This window comes from Zosterops lateralis (genome assembly GCF_965231275.1).
Source record: "Zosterops lateralis genome assembly, chromosome: 5".
Lineage (NCBI taxonomy): Eukaryota > Metazoa > Chordata > Aves > Passeriformes > Zosteropidae > Zosterops > Zosterops lateralis.
Window position 1 is genome coordinate 47,372,936 of NC_139766.1, and position 16,437 is coordinate 47,389,372.

Here is a 16,437-nt window from a genome sequence, read left to right on the forward strand (position 1 = left end):
ATAAAAATAGTGTGCTAGCAACACAGAAGTTTAGGAATCGTGAATTATGTCACTATGAATGTTGTGAAGACCAAGGTGGTTTGATTCTTACCAGCCTTATGAGTTTGCATAGATGTATTTTCATTGCCAACAGTACTACCGATTCCTGCCTTTAAGACTGTGCTGTGCTAGTACAACTGTCCAGCCAAAAAAACCCTTCTGAGAGCAGATCTGGCTAAAAAATAACATCATTTAAGAAGTCATTGTCAGGTGGGGAAGTCTCCCATTCTAGTTCATTGCCCAGCAATGCCAATAATAGGCCAACACATGGGAGAGAGCAATTGAGGGCAGAAATGAGTGGCTGCAGACAGCAGTTTCAAGTGCCATCATGTGTCTAATCATGTTTTCTGTTGTGACACATCAGTTCTGCTTAGTATCTTTTACAGATTTGATAATGGTGTTAAAATCTCCTACTTTTAAAACTGTGAAAGTCTATTTTAAAATCATTATTTATTTTGAGGGAGTTTATTCCATAAATCTGGCCTAAAATTCAACCACATAATTTAAATAATCACAAATTTCTTGGACTGGAGATTTATAAACCCTGCAAGCAGTGTACCTGTGATATAATAATATTGCACTCTAAGGCTTTATCCCACTATAATTTACAGACACCTAGAAATGTAGGTGGCAGGACACAGAAGATAAATTGGGATAACAACACATTTGCCTGTTAAATAAACCAACTATTTAGGTATTTTAAATTAAATCAATCACAGCATAAAAGCCTTTCAAGCATAAAGTGCACATTAAATTTGTACAGATAGTTAAATTAAATAGGCTTCAATGTATTTTAAGGTTTTTGTCCTGTTAGAAGATATCCAAGTAAACAATTAGAATTTTTTAATTTTTATAGGAATGCCCCAAGAGGAGCCTAAAACAATGAAATCCTCTTTAAAAATTAATTCAAACTTTTTTTCAGAATGCTTTCATGCAGACAATGGTATTCTGTAATTTAGAAAAATATTGAAAAAAATCAAGCCCCTCTGACCTCTGCAGGAGAAACATACTTGGAATTCTAAGCCAGACAAACATTCGGTACATGTGTTCTGTTTTTTTCAGTAGGTTCGCTTCCACAAATAATTACCACATTTAATTTTTGATAAGAAGTTGTTGAAAACAAAAGCAAGAGTACATTACTTACTTCAAACTCCTCAAATGAAACTAAGAGAGTCTGAAGTCTTCCAATGCTCATAAAACCATCATGTAACACAGAAATTTACATGTGATGACATGTAAATAGACAAAATTAGATCAACAGAAACTCCTGACAACTTATGTTTATACTGCCAACATATTAAGATGTGCTCATCCAGCTACTTACTGCATCCACCTTCACTTAGTGGCAGCATTTGAATGTAGGGAAGTTCAGCAGCCACTGCACTGATCTGCAGCTGCTGTACCAGGTGTTCACACATTTCACAGGCATCACTTCCAGAACACAAACATTGCACATCAAGGCAATCACAGTTAAACAGCTAAAATTCTTTTTCTCATTAAAAACTCGGTTTGCAACATCTTTAGAAAAAGAAGCAACACTTCTTTTTCAGCAAGCACACCTACAACACGAAGTCTATCTAGCACCAAGATCAACTATAAAACTGTGCAAGAGCCACAGTTCCAAAAATTGACATATTTTCCTTAAAATTATACACTTATAGGACTTCATAGCAATGAACAACTTTTTTTCCCCTCTAATATAAATAAAAATGATTGACAAACAACCTGTAATTTGCATTTTACTGGAAAAAGAAGGAAATGGAGGAAAAGGGGAAATTCAGTTATTTACCTCAGATGATTCTGTCATTTAAGAATAAAAAAAAATATGTGACAATCACACACCATGCAGTTGCCAATTATTTCGAACACTAGAGGTACCACATTGTTCTGGACACAATTAATGTCTACTTCCACCCTTCAGGCAGAGTTCTTTATCCATAAGAATTTAAAATTCAGAAATTGCTAGGAGAAAATATGGCAAAAAAAAAAAAATCATGCAGTCAATTAGATTTGGAATACTAGATACAGAAACATGTAATAATCAAGAGGCAAGTTAAAACATCAATGTAAATATTTAATTTAACTGACAAAGGCTCAAGAGCCAATTGATTCTTTGTCAAGATGTTGCCAACATCTTGGAATAGGAAGGAGCTTATACAAACAGTCCTGTTTTCCCACAAGAATTCTTGCAGCAGCTTTCCATGGGCACTTACAGCTAGGCAGTAAGAAAACAATTCTACCAGTTTGAACTTAATCCTCAAACTCACTGTTTCCACAAACAAACTAGCAGATTTCTACTTTACGCTTCATTTTTCAATACAGACTAATTACAAGCTAATTTTAAGACCTTTGTCTAAGGAAGTCAAGTAGTGAGCAGCTTTTTAGAATAAGGGAACTAAAAGAAAGTTTTTTTGAGCAAGAGACATGTAAGACTGCCAACAAGACAAACGTGGACAAAAGAAATCAAACACAAGCACTAAGAGAAGCTACAACCAAAGGTGACATAAAACACCACCACTAAGGGAGGCTGATGAGATGCCAGAGATGTGCTTCAGTCAAACACAGAAAAGCAGCAATAAAACTTCCAGCATTCATGTGTGCATGTGGAATAGAACAAAGTCTCTAGTGTGACTTCCCATCCCCTTTTAGTACCTTCCTGAAGGGCCAGCTCTGGTGACTGCTTAACCGACGGTGAAGGTGGTGGCTTTGAAGACAGGCTTGGAGCAGGTGACCTCACTGAGGACATCACAGCAGAGGAAGCAGATGTTCCAGCTCCAGGCTTGCTAAATGGAACATTCTGGCTCACTGAGTGCACGGGCTGTGAAGAATCAATGCCACCTGAAAACAACAGCAGAAAGCAGGAACCCTTTGTATGTACTTGCACAGACAATTACACAACACAAGCAATCACATTTGATTCCACAGTAACTACAAAAAACAATACAGTATTTCAAAGAGAGATGCCTTCAAACAAGTATCTATGGAAAGATTGGTTGCTTTAAAAATTCAATACCTACAGTGCTAAAACTCCATTATAATGAACAAATTGCTCTGACAACAGAAGAAAAAAAAAAAAGCAAAAAAAAAAAAAAAAAGCAAGCATGATGCAATTAGAGCAAGACTAAGCTGAAGCTTCTTTTGCTACATCTCCACAAGGCTGTGATTTTATAAGTTACTCTTCCCAGATAAGAGGACTGTAGTACACCTGAAAAAGGCCCCCTCAACATTCCTCCCACAGGAGGAAACCGGTGCAGTAGATGAGTATTATGCCTCCCTTGCAGTGCTGGCACTTTACAATATGGGTATTCAGTTATGAGACTCATATTCCAAGCAATCTGTTTCAATCAACCCTGAGTATTCCACAAAACTTCTGATGTGTTTTAGACATCTGGAGCAGATATAATCTACTTTAAAAAAAGTCAGATTAATGCTTTGAAAGATTTGACATAGTGCAGCTAAAACTCCTATCAGATAAGGACAACATAACTCCAATTAAGTTAGCTCTCAACTAAGGGTTGCTCTTTGCTTATAATTTGAGAAAATCTGTATCAGAATTCTTTCTAAAAAAACCCTGATTGACCAAGCTGTTAAAAAGAAGAGGAGAAAGTAAATGGTTTTAGCATAAGTACTCAGTAAACAAACAGAGAAATTAAGCAAGAACAAAAATTTGCATTTGTAGAATACTTGTTTAAGTTACAGAATTTGCTAGAGGATGCAGAGGTAGTATTAACTTTGCATCTTCTGCACACAGAGCTGTGTAGTTCATACAGTCCCTGACTTGATTGAATAATGGAGGTGATATCTCAAAGAACTTTATGGGCAAGTTGAGATTTCCTTGAGAGGGTGAAGAAGAAGAGGCGGCTTAAAATGATCCTCTTGTTTTTATTTAAAGTCAAAATTAACAGCACACATTTTTATTTTCTCAAGGGAACTTTCATATATTTTGCAATTTTAAAATCTGGTGTCGAGCAGATACACAGCTTTTTCACAAGTTGCATCAAAATCAAAATGATGTCTTTTTCCAAAAAACATGCAGAGCATTTTTTTACTGCAATGGACTTGCTATAACCTCTGCTTCTACACACTGTCTTGCAGATTCCCCATGGGAGGTTCAGAACTTGTCAGCAGGAATGCTCCAATTACAGCAGCTTCCTGAAGCAAGATATGCAACATGACAAGGGAAGTTCTTTGCTCACGCAGGTTTTGTAGCAGGGAGTTGTTTGTGGGTGATGGTATTTTCCACAATCCAAGTCAATACAGCAATGCCGGCAGCATCAAGCGCTGCTGTGGAGAGTGTTAAATGCTGTAATGTCTGTGTCACCTGCTCAAAGCCAAAACCAGTTTACACCTGGATTAGCTGAAGATGTAATACCTTCCTGCCATGTGCTAATACCTATTCTCAAGCAAAGGTTATCCAATTACCTTCAAAATTATGTGAATCCTTTAAATGCATTCTAAAAAAATGTTTCTAAACTCTTAGAAACAAAATGTATTTTTTTCTTTGTACAAAAATTCAATCTGCAAAAATAATTGTTAAACTTTATTTGGTGACTCCATAAAGGTTTAAAATGCTGTAAGCAACCAAGACCAAAGGAAACACTTGAACAAAATAAACATTTAAAACCACATTGTTGGTAACTATCATCACATGAAATAATCTACGGTGAGAGAAATTACACTACTTTTATATATTACACATTTTTTTTTTCCTCTGGCCAATGAGAAGACTGCATTGTGTCATGTAAGTATAATTTTAGGATTGCTGACTGTAGCTCAAGACAAAGCTGGACTGGACACCAATTTAGAGCACAAGTTTCCCATCAGCTTATCCAGGACAAACACTATCAGGCCAAATAATATTCCCATCAATTGAGGTCATGGGAAGTCAAGACCTGTCAACCCGTGATAAATATAAACCCCATTCTCTCCCAGTGACACAGTATTTTCCGGTTTTGACATTCAACTCCTCACCTTCAATGTATACTGAAGTTTTCCCTTCATGGCTCTCAACCACGAACACCTCTTGCATTAACAATGATTAAGCATAACAATCTACAGCTAGAAGGCTTGTGACAGAAAGAATCTACACAACAAATTAGCATTGTCATTCATCATTTTTTCCTATACACCATCACGGAGTTGTAATTTAATTTCTAACTGGAGACCTACAGGTCATAGTTAAAAAGTATCACCACAGAATCTCCTCAAAATTCCAGAAGAGATGCGAGAATTATCCTTCTTGAGTTGCTTCAGCTGTGATCTTAATTTCCTGCCCTCACAACCCCACACACCCCCTTGCCCCCAACACAACATAATTTCTAAGTAGAGAGGTACCACCTCCCTGCAGCTTGTTTTCCAACAGCACCCTTTGCCCCCGACTTTCAGTACAGGCTGCAGTCCTTCCCTGTTTTTCAAGCACACCTATATTAGCAGATTTACAGGATTATAGCCTACATTCCTATGGAACTGGGGCAGCAAGGACTTTACATCCTGATCTGACATAAGGGGAAGTATGCGCGTGAGATAATGAAATTAGAGTGTCTCCAGCTCAAGCAGACTGTCCATACCAGGATGCAAAGAAAGCCCTGCCTGCCATGTACCCACAGAAGGATATTCTCCAGCTCCTTCTCCTCATGGAGGAGTCCAGTAAAATTTAGGCATCCTGGCTGACATCCGTGCTGACTTGCAAAGCACCAAGAATAATGAGGGCTCCAATTTCAGCTGAAATAAACTAGAAAAACATTAAAGAAAGCTACTGACCTAGAAAGACAAAAAGCCTAAATAATACAAAGTATGTAATTTACATAGCATAATACTCCTGGACAGATTATTACCAACACTGTTCTGCTGAAATACAGATTTTAAAGATAGAACAGTGTGATTTTGCAGGGTAAAACTAGTTTAAACCTCCAAGGAGAAAAATTTCAAATCAGAGATATTTATATTCTACTTTATTTATACTTCCTAAAGGAAAGAAAATTATTCTCACTGGCTATTATTCATCAAGAGCAGTCAACTACCAGCAAAAAGAAATAAAAATCCCCCTAAAATAAATTTGTTTTCTTCTAGTGAAATTTCAGCAAGTTTGCTGAAAATACTTCAGTTATTACAGAAAGGGGCTGCTGAAGTTTTAGGGAAATACTTTTTTGCAGTTCTATGTCCTCAGTACACAACACACAGAAATTCAGAGGTTTGATGTTAGTAAATTCAACATGCTGGAGGCTTTGCAAGGCTATACATAAAATGGGATTTTTAATGAAAGCAATTTAAGTCCAGCGGTGACAACTCTTTTGATTAAAGTAAAAAACAACTCAGAAGTCAAACGATTTCTGAAAAGCACTTGCCAGCCTAAGTTTCCTGAGTAAGTCCTGTTCAAACACATAGATTTTAATTAACATATCATTCTTCTACATAAAGGTTTCAATTTCATAACAGAGAGCTTTCAGTGCTGACTGTACAAAACTGCTTTGGAAAAATACATTAAAACTGTAGCATCCTGATAGTCTGTCTGCAATTTGCTTATTTATAATTCAAAGATTGTAAGGGCATCTCTTACAGCACAGGAGAACAACAGCAAACTCTTACTGGCACACTGACGAACAGGAGGATACTGTATCCAAGTTTCTTTACACATATCCAAGTTTCTTTACACACACAGTCACAGAAAGCACACTTATGAATTTCAGTAAATCTTATTTTTTTCAAGTAGTTTAGCTAAAAACTATGCACAGAACAGATGGCAACTGTTTCCCATCATTGCTTCTTCCTAAAGAAACCAGGGAGGATGAAATGTTCGTAAAGTTTCCTTCCAACGATCATTCATTATTTCCTTATGCTCCTTGTGTATTGTATTCAGATACTTTCCAAGGATGTACAAGAACTGGCAAATAATTTTTAAAATCCAACTCCTTTTCTTAAAGGCTGAAAACAATATAATACTCTATATAAAATGATTCCATCTGAGAACAATAAGATTGGGAAATCTAGAAAGCATCTCAGCATCCAAAACCAATTATGTCAGGATCAAACAATTACTATAATTACTTTGCAATTTTATTATTATGCATTTATTTGTAATTATTTACGTAAGTATTTTACTAGCCAGGTGTTGTAGCAATTGGATTTTTAATGTATTTTAGCTGAAGATGTTGAATTTTAGAGTAAAAGAAATCAGATATCATTGGAGGCAGTGTCTTTAGCCCCAGATATAAAAAATGGTTTAAAGCGTTCAAAGTTTAATAATAAAACTGTCCAGCTCTTCCTTCAGCCTTCCTCCAACAGCTACCAGTTGTTATGTTTATCTGCTTTTCTTAGTCAGCAAATAAGGAATCATTTGTGGGCGAAGTTGAACCAGAATTCAGGGGAAAGAGAAAAAATCTGGAAAGAAATTTGCACTCTGTCATGTCCAGCTGCAGATTCTGCACTCAACAGAGTCAATTTTTTTGGTCAGTCCTTGAAAGAATCCATTTTTACGCACAACCATGAAATGCCAGTAACTTCAGGAGCTTTTCAAGGAGCTCCCTGTTTTACTTTTTTAAATGGTGTTTTGTTTCATGGTTTGAAAATACTGGAGAAAATTACACAGAGAACTCAGCAGCAAAGAATTCAAATCTAATAATATTAAAAGTAATAATAACTGAGGTGAGGATGACACTCTACATCCTTGTCTTGCAGGGAGGGAACCAACATTGAAACTGAATTCAAACTGTGGATTGAATGGGCTTCACTTAAGCTTAACTGCTTTTCCCAAAAAAAGCTTTACCAAAGCCATATTCTTTCTTAAATCCTTGGTCTGAGAAAAATCTCAGCTACAAGGACTCCTAAAACAGCATAATCTGAAATATCTTCCATTAAAAAGGAAACCTACAGTTATGTAACAACTGTCTTTAGTAGAGAAAGCAAGCTGTAGTCTGGTACTGCTTGCAAGTCAGAACTGCATGAAGTTAGAAAATTCCCAGTCCAGAAAGAACGTGAGAATCTTCCTGCACAAACTATTGCTCTCTCCTCCACAGAGCAAGATACTTCACTGTATCCCACATTTCCAATTTCTTCCATGCTCCTTCTAAGTACTATCCCATGAACTGGTATTCAGTTTTCCTATGAAACAGAAGCTGAAAGAACTAACGAGGACTGAGTGTACTTGCCCTCAACTGGCACCTTCACAACTTTATAGCTATATCCATACTAAAACCATCAACCTGTTGCTTGCAAAAATCAGCTGTAGCTTCCTAACTCTTTCAAATACTTATTAAAAATATTAATTAAAAAAACCCAACTGACTCAAAATCCATGTAGGGGTCCACTTTTTTCCTGAACTTCGTGAGAAAATGCATGTGTTTTTATTAAGATCCGATTATTACAATTATTAAAGAGATGCCTCTGCCTGAATTATGGAAAACAAGAACACGTGCCAAAGTCAACAGCATGAATTTCATCTAAGAGTAAACGTGAAGCAGAGAAAAAGAATAAAATAAAAAAGAGAGGGGAGGGGAGAGAAAGGAGTGACAAGTGACAGATTAAGACCCATCAAGAGACGAGTGGTAGACAAGATAAATACTTCAAATCCTGCAGGCACTGCCAGGCTGAGAATTAAACATGCTCCCACATCACTGGGAACTGCCTGACTGCGCAGGATACAAGAATTAAAAGGCATAATTAAATATGCAAAACATTATCAAAGGAAGCAAAAAAGCAAGATTGGACAGTATTTCAGGAAGCACATATAAGAGATGACAGCAATGAGTTATACAAACCAGACTTAATTTTTGTGAAGGAATTGCAAGCATTTGTGGTGGATGTGATACAAGAGTACTGACACATGCCCAGAAGAGATCACCGTAGAGAAAGTGAAGAAATACCAACATCATCACAAACAGACTCAGGAACTCTCAGCTGTGGCAGATGTTGTGTTTGTGAGCCTTCCCTGCAGAGTGCAGGGGAAATGGTACCATAGAAACCACCAGGCCCATGGCAGAAGACAACAGCCCAGGCCCTGGCCTCAGGGCACTCCACACTTGTGTAGATATTGCATCTGTGAGAAAAGCACGAGCTGTTGTATCACCTCAGCACCAACAAAGGTTTCAGTGAATACCTGGGTCTTGGGCCAGCTGACACCAGGCGTGGACAGCACGTGGGGATGACAATGGACTCGTATCAAGAGGTGTCTCATACCATCCAAACGGGACAAAACTTAACGTGGAAAAGCAATATGTACAAATTACATGTGTTGGATAAACAGAAAGATATCACCACCTAGGGATCCAGACAGTGTCCTGTTAGTCCTCTCCTTCTGGTCTTCTTGGTGGTTGGGGGCCCCACACAACAGAGCTCAATGGGTTGATTATGTTCAGGTGTACATGGGAACTCCAAGCACTTACCCTTGGATGCAGGCAGGGGAGTTTTACATGGTCTTTTAAAACTCTGTAGATCATGCCCACCCCTTCAGAAACTGAGTCTGGGGGCACTTTGGGGGTCTTTGATGGTTTTGGCCCCTTCTAAGGCACAAAGCTGCCTCTCATGTCTGCATACTTGAGCCAGTTATGCCCCATCAGAAGGGACAAACACTCTCAGTCCTCTAAGTGTGACACTTGTGTAAAGAAGTTGTCCAACTGGCATAGTAAAAAGTACCAGCCTGCTTCCACAGGGCCTGCTTCTTACCTGGCTCAAAACCCAGCTTGTAGCCTCTGGTGGTGAGTGTTCACCCTCACTGTCTTGTGTGGTCCGAAGGCTTCCCCATCACAGACCACACCCCCAAAAGCTCTCCTCCTACTCTAGGGCAAGTGTGCAAACCTGGCCTCAGCAAAACACCCTGCTGCCTCCACAAATGGCTGATTGTTTTGAGTCATTACCATTAACATTTCAGTCTCCTACTGTGTCACTAAGGCAAAATTTAAAGAAACAACAACCATGACTTGGAAAAATTCTCTAGCCAGAAAAGAAAAGAATATCTTTGTGAATAACAGACATATTTCAGAAATCACACATTCCTTCAGAACTGCATGAAAAGGCTCCCTTCTGAGGCCACTCCCATGAAAACCACACAAACAAACTAAAAGCATCCCCTAAATAGTGTACTTTTTTGTATCTCTCAATAGGAATCAATAGCTGCTATTGTGAGGACTGTGTAAGCAAATTAGAAAAGCTACAAGAATGAGTGACAGAACTCAAAATTTATAGAAACATTACAGAATTCCACACAGTGAACAAGAACAAGCCAACAAGAGCACACGATTACTTATGTTTCCCTGACAAATCCGGAGTTCACTATCTTTCAAGTAACACCATACCTGTATTTATTTGGTTGTTTACTTTAGCAATCGATCCGGTGAGATTCCTGCTGAGGTTGTCTTGCACAGACTGAGCAGATGAAACAGTTGCTAATGCTGTATTGTATCCCACGGGAAGGTGCTGTTGAAGGGAATGAGGTACTGATGTACTCTGGCTAGAAAACGCATTCGTCTCTTTGAACTGTCCCACAGCAGGTAGACTCTGAGAGGTAAATGTCTGCCCATACACACCGCCAGCAGCCACTGGAGGATAGGAAACATTGGGATACATGGCACCAGAAACCACGGGCATGGCGTAGTGATCAGAATTAAGGGGAAATCCCTGAGATGCAACTGAAGAGCTGACAGAAGTGCTGTAGTGATTATCAAATGCTGAATACGACTGCTGAGCACTCACATGCAAGTAGGATGCAGATGATACTGCTCCTTGAACAGGTCTGTCACCGGACCCCCCTGAATGAGGAGTGTTGTTATACAATTGATGTGATGATTCCTGTGCATTCAACATGTTGCTACCCACAGCTGTCATAACATTTTGTGCTGGTGCTGAATAGTAACCAGGGTAGTAACTGGCTCTGTACTGATCATCCAGATGTGAAGCAGCAGCTTTATTGGGCACTTGGGAATAGTGTCCTGAAGGCGCACTGTAGTTTGGAAGATGTGAGCCATAGCCAGAGGGGAACTGCATCTGACTCTGCATAGGACCTGAAAAGAAGAGAAAACATCACACGTATTAAAGAAGCATCTGCGAGTAGTGCCAATGGACTCTGCACTTGAACTAACAAACAACTGCTTTCTTCTTCTTTTCTGTCACTGTTTTTGAGTTTGATTCCCATCAGCAGAGAGAGAATAAACTAAGTATAACACATACAAATGCAGTATTTGAAGTAATTTGCAAACACACCAAGAACTAGCAGAAAAAATGGATTGCTTCCATTCCTGAAAGAGGTTTCCATGCCAAGACTGTTTGCTTCTTGTTTGTATTTTGAATATTTTTAAGAGTTTACAGGAGGTTAATACTTTAAAAATAGTGAGCAAAAATAAGCACCAAACTGGTATTTGTAAGTGTTTGAATATAAGAGTTTGCCTTACAGAAACTGCTCGAAAAGGGAAACTGAAAAACTGCAGTCAGATCAGTAGGTCAATATATAACAATACAGGTATTCTTCTTTACAGGTCGCCAATACAGTGACTAAGATAAAGAGCTGCAGGGCAGTTATATTTGTTTTCTAAGTCCTTATGTATTATGCTTTCAGGAAAACTGATGTTTTTATGAAACTACAGAGCATTTGACAAGCACATCATTGTCATTTACTACCCGATCTTTACATCAGGTGTAAGAGATGTTGGTATCAGAGAAACTGACCTCTGGCATCACTGCAATTGGCTCTGCAACATTAGAGGTTAATTACATACTGACCCAGCAAGGGTCAAACAAGTGCTCGCCTGCTAGAAACCAAATGTTAACTATGTCCAAACTGATTTTCTCTCAGCCAACTGCTCAATGGGAAATCTCAAAGTTCTTCCTCATGTCCTACTCCTCAACCATGTTTTTGTTTCTAGTGAACCACAGATGCTTTTGTGTGGATAACGTGCTTTCTCAAAATTCCCACATCCTACTGCTTACATCACACAGACTAACAGTGTTATTTCCCAATCCTTGGTCAATAAAAACACAAACCCACTCACAAATTAAACGGCAGCTGAGATAATAATGAATAGTTGCTTCCTCTGCTTATATTTACAATGATTACAAAACTTAAACATTACTTCTCTTGTCCTGAAATTCTGAAAAATCGCTGTTCTCCAAGGAACCTCTAGATGTCCTCTGATTAATTTGCAAGGCAATTTTAATAACAAATTTGTTAACAGACCCCTAAAAGCAAGGAACATTTTGCCCAAAATGCCTTTCTCGTAAAATTAAAAACGCCTTTTTATAACTGACAGGAAGCTGAGCAGAAGAGAAAGGAGCTAAAAAATTGCAGAACAGTAACTTGGACTGCAGAACCAAAAGACAGACAGACATACTTAGGAGAAAAGCATAAAGAGCTTAAAATATTATCTTGAGTTCTGAACAGAGTATGCAACTATGCTTCTGATTCACCTTTTTCCTGAAAAAGGAAGCTGCTTCATAGAGCTGCATAGTTTTTCCTCCTTTAAAGGAAAATTATTTTGAATTAGCAAGCCATTAACAGCTACATGAACTTAGCCAGATTTTTGACCTGCTTTTTAAAGTCTGAAAAAGCAAACCCAAAAATACAGTAATAATTTACACGTGTCAAGACTTATGGCTTTAAGTAGCTATGCCACTTAAGGTGGCAAGAAAAGATATTTGAAAAGCCTGTGCATCTGTTCTACTCATATATGCAGATTCACCTAACTGAGCAGGTATAATTTAGAAACTGGTTTAGGAGCACCCGACTACTAAATAAAAGGTTGCATATCAAATCATCTACTGCAAAGTCTTCCCAGATCTAGCTCTTGTTTAAAAATACACACTATAAACAGATTAAATTACCAATACAAGACATCAGTCTTTACGTGATAGAATGCAGAGTCCTTTTTATTCACATTTTTAAGCAGAAACACCTATAAACACACATGAAAACCTCACTGAGACAACATTAAAAAAATTATATTGATTTCAAGCTGCAAGTCCTTTGAAAGCAAGTTTTACAATTACAAATTAAAGATTATTCTCATTATCTGAAGTGAGTTTTCTGTCCATCTGATTACAAAGAATGTGAGTAGAAAGTAATTTTTGTACTGCAATTAGTAGCTGAAGCTACTAATGGTGATTAGATGTCTGGATAATTTTCAACACTGGAAATCAGGATACATCTTCAATGTAATTTTAAAAACTGGTTAATTGCACAGTCTGTCCTGATGTCTCAGGTAGTACTATCCTTCTAAAACACCTGACAAATCTCACAAAAACTTCCATAAAAGAGCTGAAAACCTCAGCTGCACAGCAGGTGTATCTCTAAAACATCATCTCTATAACAAAAGCAGTGAATCTCTCCTTCTATAAAAATTAATACTTATTATATAAAGTTACAGCGTGTAAACGTGTAATTACACAGACATTAACAGGAGAACCCCCAGAATCTTAATCCTTTCTAAGGGAGGGGGAGCCCTCACACAAAGAACTCCAAACTCCCACAAAAAAAACCAGCAGCAGTGCTATGGCTATACCACGATGTGAATTAGTAAAGTTTTGCTTGCCAATGTCACGTTTGGTTTTTATGTCCATGCACTCCCTCAGCAGCATAATTCAGCCATCTGCCCCATACTCTACCTACATGGAGGGTTTCCCATCTTTCACGTCCCTCTTCTCTTTGTTAAATTGACTAAAACTATCCCAAGCATGAGGAGGGGTGAAAAACATAATAATGAAAATTTTGCTTCCAAAATGCCAGTGGCAGCCTTACAAACCAGCTGTAGACAGCACCAGACAAAACTCTCCTAAAGAGCCATGGGAATTCAATACAATTATCCTCTCAGTGCTGCATTTTAATACATTAAATTGTTAGCACTGAAGTCCTCCATCACCACTGAGGAAATACATCATCCTTCAGTACTGACTTAACAAGAACCATTTTGTTACAGAGAAATTAGGAAATAGGTCATTTTCCACTTAGATACAAGGCCACTTGTAAAACTACAAAAAAGCTTCCCAAATTTGTGAGAGAGAAGGAAGAAAATACCATAAACACAAAAATCCAACAAAACAATCACACCTGCATTTAAAAAAAAAAAATTAAGTCTCCAAGGGTCTCAAATGGATTTGGTCATTGCAGCAGGCAAAACTCACTAATAACAAACCTGAACATTTTTAATACCATCATACATACAACAGGCTGCTTGCTTTCTGCAAAAAGCACTCTTTTTCATCAGATGGCAGCAACTGCATAGTTTTACCTGAAAAATTCACATTTTATCAAATTAAAACACAGAGCACTCTACAGGAAAGGATACATCAGTGTTTTCTTTCAGCCAACACAGAAACAGCTCAATTCACTTCAGGATCTTACATTTAAACTCCACTCCAATGACATAAAATTAAATTTCAAAAGCAGTGACAACCCTCTTAATGAAATTTAGTATTTATTATATAGTTCAGAAATTTCCACTAGTCTTTTCTATTGCTATTCTCCTCTACTTCATCTCCTATTTCCATTAAAACCCAAACCCTCAAATCCTGAAATATTGCAACTTTGGATTAGTACTCAGACAACAGATGGACCAATCAAAAAATTTCGCAATGCTATTGCTAAACATCAAAAATAAAAAATTCAGGGTTATTGACTAAAGTCATCAAAGACATCTAAAGGAACACAAAACCCAAAGTTATGCAACAAACACTAAAGACTGTTATTGAACAGTGTATACATTTCTCAGGTTTAAAGAAAGAGTGTTTTGCAAAAAATAAATGGTCTATGCCCTGGTTTTACACAAGTTGTTTTACTAATATTAGCAGCAACATGGAGTTAATTAAGTAAAACAACAAACAGTAACGATTGCTCTTTAAAAATATTAAGCTAAGAACAGAAAGAGAAGATATGATGACAGTTTCAATTTGTTTCTGTAAAACACTTCCAGGTTATCCATGCTGTATCAGCTGTATCCTGATAATGGCCCGTTTTTTGACTAAAAGCCATGTCAATTGGCATTTTCTGAACCATTTTTACAAACCCCGGCACCACAATACCGGTTTGGACACAACTGAGGCATCAGTATCTCCTTAAAACCTACCATTTAATTACCATTTTCTTCGGTGACTGCTTCAACACCTACTTTATAGGTAAAAGTGCTTAGCACCTAACTACCCTTTTGGACACGAGAAAAACTGACAATTCTCAAGTAAAAAAAAATTGTAGGTCCCTACCCTGCACAGAAAACACATCTGTGCAGAAAATAGCCTGACTACAAAAAATTTAACAATACGAGCTAGAACTCCACGCAAATAAGAGGCCAAATTTAGCTATTAAACCAACATTACATGGAGGAGGTGATTATAAAGGGATTTTAAAGAGTTAATGTGGTGTGTCAATAAAGAACTGATTTTATAGCGCACCAATTTAAAAACGCGGAAGTGTACGCTCATTACTTTCATTCATACCACAGTAAGTCTCACTACCTCCTTACCTGAAATGGGAGTCAATATTTTGTGACTTCAAACTATTCTTCCTTTGTCTTTCAGTGACCCACATTTCACTGCTCCAATGCTGCTTGTTCAACTCAAACCCCAAGACCCCGCTGTATGAACGCCTACCCACCCACTACTTTTAAGCTCATAGATAGATAAAAAGTGAGTACTCTGGCCCCTAGTAGGCGATTCTCTGCCCATTCTCACGCACGACCGCCAGCGCCGAGGCCTGGAGGTGCCTCGGCCTCCAGAGCCTCCTTGAAACGCCACAAAACAGGCGCCACAACACCCAAATCCGCCAGGAGAGAGAGGTGCGGACACCCCTCCCTCGCCCCTTTAGCCAGGCGGGAGAGGCTGCGCCTCCTCAAGTTCTTTCCGCCCGCAGCCGGCGGGCCCGCAGCCTCCTCCAGCGGCTCCGGCGGGTCCGGCCGCCTTCCAGCCGAAGGGCTCCGCTGCCGGGTCCGCCGGGCCCGCTCCCGCCCCCCGGGAGGAAGGAAGAGCGCGCAGGCCCCCGGCACCCACCCACAGGGGCCTCAACCCCGCGGGAGCGGAGCGGCTGGTCCCGGGGAGCCCGCAGGCCCCTTTCCCCGCCCGCCGGGCCCCGCAGGCCGCTCACCGTTCTGGCAGCGCGGCGCGCCGCTGGCCAGGGCCGCGGCCTCGGGGGAGCTGCCGGGCCCGCCCGGTGGAAACGCGGCGGCGGCGGCGGGCCGAGGCGGCAGCCCGGCGGGCGCGGACATGGCTCCTCTCAGCGCTTCTTCACGGCGTCCCGCTCCCGCCCGCTCCTCTCCTCTCCCTGTCGTCGTTGTCCGCCGCCGCCCCGATGCGCTGCCGGGCGCCGAGCGAGGGCCGGGACCGCGGGAGGGCCCGAGCGCCGCCGCCTGCAGCGCCCCCCAGCGGCGGCTCCGCCGTGAGGCCGCGCCCCGCCCGGCTCGGCACGGCACGGCACGGCACGAAGCGGAGGGG

The 16,437-nt window shown here is 39.7% G+C and overlaps 1 protein-coding gene across 3 annotated transcripts in view; it reads right to left on the reverse strand.

The window, feature by feature from the left end:
* Positions 1-16,211, reverse strand: part of SEC24B (SEC24 homolog B, COPII coat complex component) — a gene marked incomplete at its 5' end in the record, with an annotated part of 47,788 nt that extends 31,577 nt beyond the window's left edge. The window contains 3 exons of one of the 3 annotated variants that reach the window (XM_083862296.1): positions 2,692-2,877; positions 10,326-11,030; positions 16,091-16,211. In XM_083862296.1, coding sequence (XP_083718422.1) covers positions 2,692-2,877; positions 10,326-11,030; positions 16,091-16,211 — 1,012 coding nt within the window. Of the gene's footprint in view, positions 1-2,691; positions 2,878-10,325; positions 11,031-15,473; positions 15,604-16,090 lie in introns of those variants that run through there. The other 2 variants (XM_083862298.1, XM_083862297.1) reach the window with 2 other exon arrangements.
* Between the last annotated feature and the right edge of the window lie 226 nt (positions 16,212-16,437).